General features: G+C 40.0%; 1 protein-coding gene across 1 annotated transcript; it reads left to right on the forward strand.

Moving 5' to 3' along the window:
• The first annotated feature begins 1,124 nt into the window (after nt 1-1,124).
• On the forward strand, nt 1,125-5,136 carry LOC134640975 (polyadenylate-binding protein-interacting protein 2-like). The gene is made up of 4 exons (XM_063493116.1): nt 1,125-1,248; nt 1,505-1,647; nt 3,706-3,885; nt 4,741-5,136. Exons 2-4 carry the CDS (start codon nt 1,507-1,509, stop codon nt 4,804-4,806), a joined length of 387 nt encoding a protein of 128 aa, XP_063349186.1. The 5' UTR covers nt 1,125-1,248; nt 1,505-1,506; the 3' UTR covers nt 4,807-5,136.
• Nucleotides 5,137-8,105: the final 2,969 nt, after the last annotated feature.

An 8,105-nucleotide genomic window follows, 5' to 3' on the forward strand; every position in this document is an offset into this window, starting at 1 on the left:
ACTATAGAGGATATGTATTTGGTTTAAAAAATTGGTTTAGGCTTGTTAAATCAGTGGATTTTATAAACTTTCGGAGGAAGGCGGGCTTTCAGAGTTTGGACTACAGTTTGGACTACAGTGCTGCATTCAAGGTCGGAAAAGGACCTAACGTGATGAAAGCCCTTCTCAAACTGAAAGAATTAGATCAAATTTAAAGTATTAGATCAAATTACAAAACAAAGAAATATGCTGGGCGTGAGTGGATGTCCAGATAAAAAAACAGCTACACAAGGACTGCTCAGACATGGACTTTCTTATCCTAGGCAGATTATAGTTGTGTAAAAGATCTACAAACATTTTACTCTACTTGTAAACCCACACAAAATAGTTATTTCACTGTTTGCTTTTTAATCCAGACAACACTGAAACCTTTCTACACAAAGGAATCACAACACCTACACCTACTGAACCTTTATACTTTGGGTGCTCCCTTTATGGGTCACCGCAACACTCGTCTCCAACCACTCCACCTCACCCAGTGTGCACGCTCTTCTTCAGCCCCCTTGTGCAATGTTTATTGCTTTAGATTGTTGACTCCAATTAATTAAACTCATCAACTTTCACTATCTGAGCTCTTTGCATGTACACCTTTTCACCTGTTTCCTTCTCATTCACACGCATGTATTCTGTCTTGCTTCTACTGACTTTTACTTCTCTTCTCTCCACAGACTACCTCTCCTCCACCTGCTCTCTGCTCTCACTACAGTTCACAATGTCATCTGTAAACATAATAATCAACAGAGACCCATGCCTGTTCTCTCGAATGGAAACTGTAGCTACATCAATTTAGAGAAATACCTAAGCTGATATTAATTCATGATGTCCAGTGATCTACTTACATTGATGACTAAATATAAAAAATAACAAGCTAAAGTGTAGCGTCAGTTATAATGTGTATCCAGACATAAAGTTCTGTACCCAACTGTGATATTTAGTGAATGAATAAAAAATGAAACAGAGACCCAGAGGAGATTCTTAACCTCTGATATAAATAACGTTTACCTTATCTGGTCTTCTTGTTAGATTCCTATTTTCCGACGTTAAGCCATGAGGCTCGTGAAAGCAACACGTCCTTGACCAATGAGGAGCGAGCGCACGGTGACGGCGGAGATGTAAACAAACAGAAGCAGCGCGGCCATTACAGCAACAACCGAGTTCCAGCGAGTTGACCGTTTGTCTTCTCTGTCGTCGAATAAATCACCCCCGAAGGTATTGTGTTTCATAAAAACACCGCTGCCCGTTCCCCCGTGCTCCTCCAACGCGGCTGGGTGCTCGCGGTGGTGTTTTCGCGGTGATATTTTTCTGTTTCTGTTTGTTCTCGCCAAAAATTATTCGCTAGCTGCTTGCTATTGTTGTCCGTCAGACAGCGGCCATGACGGCGAGCATCATAACGGCCGAATCTACGTGTTTGTTCCCGCTGACCCCTGTCCCTCTCCCTCACTGTGTCCTCTGGTTCTCCTTGTAGACATGAAAGACCCGAGCATCAGCAGCGGGGCCCCGAACATGACCACCGGCACCGAGTTGATCCTCACCAGTCAGTTCAACGCCGAGGACGACCCGTTCGCAGAGTATATGTGGATGGAGAACGAGGAGGAGTTCAACAGGCAGGTGAGGAGCTGGGCCGAGCCTGACCTGGACTGCAAGTGAAAAATCTGTGTTTAAGGCGGAAAAATGGTTAAAGAGTCTGAAATTAAGTTTATTATGGAGGAGGAAAAGTCATCCAAAAACAAAGCAGGCTGATCTTTTAAGGTAGAACAGATTTAGCTGGCGTTTAAAGAGAAGTTATACCTCAAACCAGTAGCTACAGAAAGACTCAGTTGACTATTAAGGTGGAAATCTAATGTTTGAATAACAAGTTCAAAGAGTAATTATTGCCTGAGATTACAGACTAATTATCTTTTTATTAACTATTGTTTTATAGATGCATTATGTCCAATGTAAGGTGGACTCAGATAACTTTTAAGGTGGAAATCTGTTTTTCAGTTTACAGATTACACCCAGAAATTGTTCTGTAAAACTTGTGTATGCAGACAAATATAGCTTTCCCTTTTAAGATCGAAATCTGTCATTTTCCAGACAGATTACACCTCAAATCTGTATTCTTCTACTTAAAATGAAAGATCAGCATCTGCACACGGACTCCTCTGACTGCTTTAAGGTTTGACTTGAGGGTGATTTATTTTGGGAGACATACAAGGTATGGTCTGATGTGAAGCTCCCATATGCGGATAAAGCAGTATGTTACGGTGTAGATTTCTGCAGACAGACTTTCCTGGTTGGAATTCGAGGTTTAAGGGACACTACATGTCAGAATTTTGTTGTTTTAGTCATAGTGTTGCAGTAGAATTCCAATCTGCTTTGCTTGGAAGATCAGTTTCCATAGATAGACTTTTAAAGTGCAATTCTGGGGTTTATGTTACAAGAAAAAAATAGCCTTAACTTGGACTTATTTATTTAAGAAGTATCTAGAAACATATTCATTTTTAAGGTGGTAATGTGAATTTTAAGTTGTAGTTTATTGAGATTAAGAGAGATAAAGTGAAATTAGGTTGATTTGATTTAAAGGCAGGGAAAGTATCCAAAAGCATGATGGGTGACTTTTTAAAGTGGATATCTGTAATTATCTTTACAGGTTAAATCCAGAAATTGTGCTGTTGTACATCTTGTATATACAGATGACAAATCTTAAGGTAAAAATCTGGACTTCTAAGTTGAAGGTAAAAAGAAACTTCGTATGTTTACATACAAACTCAGCTGATTTTGGTTTTTAAGGTGGAAATCTGTTTTTCAAAAATTGTGATTTTTTTTTACAGCAAAAATGGGCACTTTAAGGTGAAAGTATGTTTGTTAGCAGATTAAATAGAATATTTCCAACACCTGTGTTGTTCAACTGAAAACAAAGGTCATTGCCTACAGATTCACTTTTTTAAGGTGAAAATCTACGGTTTTGTTTACAGATTAAAGGAAGGTTAACATTTAGAAATTGTGCATTCTTAAAAGTAGCTGTGATTTTAAGGTGGAAATTTGCAGTTTGAAGGAAAATTACACTGAGCAGCTGAAGCCTGTGTGCACCACAATGCAGTGGCTCCTTGAGCTGGAATTCAGGTCAGGCAGTGGCCTGATTATGCAATCAGCTGACAGCGTGTGGAGTCGGTTAACAGAGGAGTAGGTGGGAGGCGTCCGGTTGGAAATTTCCATAAGGATGTTTTGTTTGGAAAAAGGAAACTGAGTCCGTGGAGCTGTGTTTTAGAGAGCGTTACGTTTCACAAAGGAAGGACTGCAGCTGCTGTGTTACTTTAACTCTGTTCTGTGTTAAACTCTTTCAATGTTTCCGATTTATATTTGTAAAATCAGCCGCTCTGTTTCGAGTAGTCATCTCGTTGTGATTGGTCAGGTGCTGCAAACCCCGCCTCTAGATTAGGAAAGCCTGGGCTTACTTATTGAGCTGCTAACCAGCATCATCTTAGCCAGAGAAGGAAACAAGGATAACTGGATTAGTAGAAGGGGGTGCAGAGCAGATTCACCTGAAGAACATTGTAGCATCTCCCCTTAAAGTGTTATCTTGTGTGATGTTCGCTCTCGGGTTGGACGACATGTTAAAAGTTTTGGTTCTTTGTTGGTCCAACAAACGTGTGACTGCTGCTTCTCTGCCTGTGTTTTCGGCAGGTGGAGGAGGAGCTGTGGGAGGAGGAGTTCATCGAGCGCTGTTTCCAGGAGATGCTGGATGAGGAGGAGGAGTGGGAGTGGTTCATCCCGTCCAGAGATCTCCCTTCTCAAAGTGTCAGCCAGCTGCAAGAGCAGATCAGCCTCCTGGTCCTCGATGGCGACAAAGACCTGGATGTGGTGGTGAGTTTATCACCTTTACCATCGGTTACAGAGAAAACTCGTGTTTTGGCCATAGGAATAAAAGGACGCCAGAAGATGGCGTCCTGTCAGCTGACATTATTCCAACACATTATAAAAAAAAAACAGTCTGCAGATGAAAACTATTATCTGCAGTGTGTTTTGGTGTGTTTGCTTGAAGGAATGATAAAACTTTAAGAGATAATTACATCTCAGGTCAGCTCTGCAGAAGAGGCAAACAATGAATATTTTACCCAGAATTCACTGGAGTGTTAACTTCTTTTTTTCCCCTTTCTTTTAAGTATGAAACCTTTTTCTTTTCTTTTCTTTTCTTTTTTTTTTTTAAGTAGGCCTGATTATGGAAATGTAGGATTACAGCAGATATACTCTATTCATCCCAAATATTGGTAAATCCTGTTACAGGAGCCAAAACATTAAAAACAACGACTAATAAAATAAAATAAAGTTTGAAAAATAGAATAAAAACTACACAAATAATTTAGGATAGCCAAATGGAAAAAGACAAAGGACCTTTAATTCAGTAAAAATCTGAAACACTGAAACGCGTTTAATCTGAATTAAACATGTGTAAAGCTGAATATGATACAACAATGTGTAAAATAGTGCAATAAAAAAGGATGAAATCATTAATACAGAAAGAGCTGCTGAGTGAGACACAGCCTGAACGTGTCTGATAACATCTCCACACTCATTGATTTCTCAGGTTTTTTTCTTCCCAATTAGTTGATTATTAAATTAGTCTCTGACTGTTGACCCTCATCTGTCCAGCAGAAGTCGCTGTTTCTTTATTTTCTTCACAGAAATAACAATGACGGTTTTTCTTCTTCTCTCCTTCAGGTGACCAGCAGCTTGAACCCCAATGCCAAGGAGTTCACCCCAGGCATCCAGAAACACGCCATGTGACCCGGCTAGGCTCCTCCCTCCCCCTAACCCTAGTCCGCACTGTGACATCATCACCAAGATGTCTGCTGTATTTTCCAGCTGCCACTCGACCTTCAGCCTGACGTGTTGCCAAAGTTCTGCGCTCGCATGTGTTCACAGTTACAGTTAGTTGTGTGTGTGTGTGTGTGTGTGTGTGTGTGCGTGTGCGTGCGTGTGTGTGTGTGTGTGTGAACTCTCTGAATGTACATCAGCTGAGAGGAGTGTTTGTATGACTCTAAACCAGAACAAACTGCTTCCTGTCTCCACTTTAATTATTATTTTTGGGGCACTTTTATAAAACCTGAAATCAAACCGTGTGCTTGTTTTTTGTTTGTTTTTTTTCTTTTTAAAATTCGACTTCCTGTTCAGAGGGTCGCCTTCGCCGCCTCGTGGCGTCTAAAAGCACTTTTCCAGTCGTGGTTTGTTTAGCTGGCTGTTCTGCTGTTTCTTGCTCTTTTTCCCAGCATCCTTGGCGTTTCTGTCAGCTCTGACTTGTCTTCGCTCTGCTGCCTACATCAAATAACTCGTGTTGACTTTTTTTCTAAATGCACAGAAAGTACTGTATAAAAAGTCATATAAACAAAAACAATGTAAAAAAATCTATTTTTTCTTATACTACTTGAAATAAATGTTTATGAAAGGAAAAAAAAGTGTTTGTTTGGTAATAAAAAGCATCCACACAGCTAGGAGAGGAAAAAGGACTGGGCAAAAGTCTTGAACCACCCCAAAAGTGCAGCGATCAATTGAAACGCAAACATACATGGAGATGCAGTATATGATTTATGTAAGTATGGTCATTTATAAAGTAAAAAAAAATATTATTTTTACGTTTTTTAGAATGTTCTTTAAAATTGTTAAATACTCATTTTTAAAAATAAATATACATATTTTATTTATATGCTATACACTTGACCTCGAATAGTTCACTGAAAGTTAAAAACTTGTGTTTTAAGGGAGCTTCGCAGCTCTGCCTGCAGGGGGCGACAGAGTCTGCCCAGCCTGTAGGCCCTCAGCAGGGTTTCTAACCTCCAGAGCTGCTGTCTGAGCAGGAATATAGAGCGAGGACTAATTTATCTGACAGGAAGTTCCTCCTGCTTGCTCTGCTCTCTCTTCTTCTGTGACAGAGGCACAAAGCAGCGGCGGCCATAGATCAGCCGCAGCCCCCCATTGTTGCCCGACAGGTCAGATACAGACCAGGACTGCAGCCATGCATGCTGATGAGGGTGTGTGTATCAAAGGAGGCGTGGCCTCAGGGGTGGCAGGTCACACATTCTTGCCGAGTGCTGATTGGTCAGAGAGAGATGTTGGGGAATGTGCAACAGCCACAGATGTCTGCAAAGTGCTGCGAGGTCATGACCCCTGTGTTGGTGTCAGGACGCCCAATCCCCACCCATCCATCTGCATGTGATCACCTTCAGCATCATCTTCATCATCTCCATCGGAGCGTCCGACTGGGAGTCCTCAACAGAGGCTCATTGTTCCTCTGGTAGAAGAGGAGGAGGAGTCTGAATATCATGCTGCTTGTTCTTCACCTCCGAGACGAAGGTTCAGGTTCAGGAACCGTCGCGGTTGGGTTTGGTCAAAGAAACACCCGATGAGACCTTTTCTTACATTCGTTAGGCGTGATCCTTTTCGCCGCATGGAAGGAGTGGTTCTCATTCCAGATCTGGGCCACAAAAAAGCCAAAACACGAAACAGATCAAACTTTAGTGGACCAGACTGAAACATGGTTTAAGTTACTTTTTTCATTTTACATGCTTTCCAATTACTCTTACAGCCTTTACACACTGGACGCCTAAAATTCGTTAATATTTTTAACGCTAAATGCGTTAAAAATATTTTTCACCTTTTTCGGACCAATCAGATCACTGCATTTGACAACAAGTGCACTTGAAGTTTAAAATGAGCATGAGTACTGAATACACAGAAGTGACTTTTGAGAAGTTTCTTGAAAGACTCTAGAGACGGGACATTGCGATGCTCAGTGCTCATGTTGATTCCATTTATTATCGGTCATCCTCATTCACCTAAATTATCCAATGAGCAAAAGGAAGGAAAAACAAATCTCTTTTAGGGTAAATGGGCCTAAAAAAATCTGACAACTCCAGTATGGGAAGCTACCTGCTGTGGTTTTAAAAGAAGTTATTTGAAAAAAAATTGCACCTAAACCCAAAACGAAATCAAAGCTGTGCCGGAAATAAAACTTTTGCAGAGAACAGCTGTCATTGGCTCATGAAGGCACATCATCAAGCATTGATTTGGGGAGCGCTTGATTTGCTTTTCCTTTGCGTGTTAATTGGTAAAACACACACTTTAAACATTGCACAGTCATGCTAATTTAACTGTGTCAAGTGAAAATCATAATCAAGATTTAAATTTAATTAATTGTGCAGCAGAAATAATAAGAAAAAGTTGTTCTATCCAGTGAAACCATCTGACCGTACATTGGGGTTCAACATCAGCAGGACACTGAAGTCGTGGAGGAATTATTCTGTTTTCAGGATCAAAGAAAGAATATTTCTTCTTGCTAAACTAAGCTAACGCTAGCCTGCCTGCTAACATGGTCAAACTGTAAGATAGTTTTATTAGTAAAATGTTATCTTGAGTGTATGAGGGTTGGCGTAAACATTCAGAACTCCGGAACTGTTTTAGTCACTTAGCTGTCCATTAAAAGATTACTTTATCAGCTACAGTTACAACTGGATTCATCCTTTTTAAATTCACATGATGAGATAAGATAAGATAAGATAAAAAGAACTTTATTTATCCCGAGGGAAATTCTTTCGCCATACACATGCTCAATGCAGCAAGAGAGACAGAGGAGCAGAGGAATAGATATACAATATGTACAATAGAATACAAGTATACAGTAATATACAGTAGGATAGTGCAAAATATAATATCAAATAACTGTAATAAGTAACAATATAACTATATCCTGAGAAATAAATAGCTTAGCTTAGCTATCAGTGCAGGTGATTCTAAAAGTGACATAGTATTGTGCAAATGGATAAAAGAGTAGCAGCATATGATGGGGAGATGAAACAAACATTCAATGTTGGGTGATATTGCACGGTCTGGATGGAAACATAATAGCTTTGTTATTAATCCTCAGGAAAATCACCTACAGAGTGAGGAAGAGTTGTACAGTTTTATTGCCACCGGCACAAAGGATTTCCTGTGGTGGTCCACAGTTTTGATTTGAGTTGTCATCAAACAACTTTTTTTTTGCCATCCATAATTAGATATTTCAGGTTATTATCTCAAAATTTCAACATACT

Source organism: Pelmatolapia mariae, linkage group LG2 (genome assembly GCF_036321145.2).
Source record: "Pelmatolapia mariae isolate MD_Pm_ZW linkage group LG2, Pm_UMD_F_2, whole genome shotgun sequence".
In the NCBI taxonomy this organism is placed as follows: domain Eukaryota; kingdom Metazoa; phylum Chordata; class Actinopteri; order Cichliformes; family Cichlidae; genus Pelmatolapia; species Pelmatolapia mariae.

Coding starts and splice junctions, on each gene's coding strand:
- LOC134640975 (XM_063493116.1), top strand. CDS start 1,507: ATGAAAGACCCGAGCATCAGCAGCGGGGCCCCGAACATGACCACCGGC. Junction 1,648..3,705: donor AGGAGGAGTTCAACAGGCAG/GTGAGGAGCTGG, acceptor TGTTTTCGGCAG/GTGGAGGAGGAGCTGTGGGA. Junction 3,886..4,740: donor ACAAAGACCTGGATGTGGTG/GTGAGTTTATCA, acceptor TCTCTCCTTCAG/GTGACCAGCAGCTTGAACCC.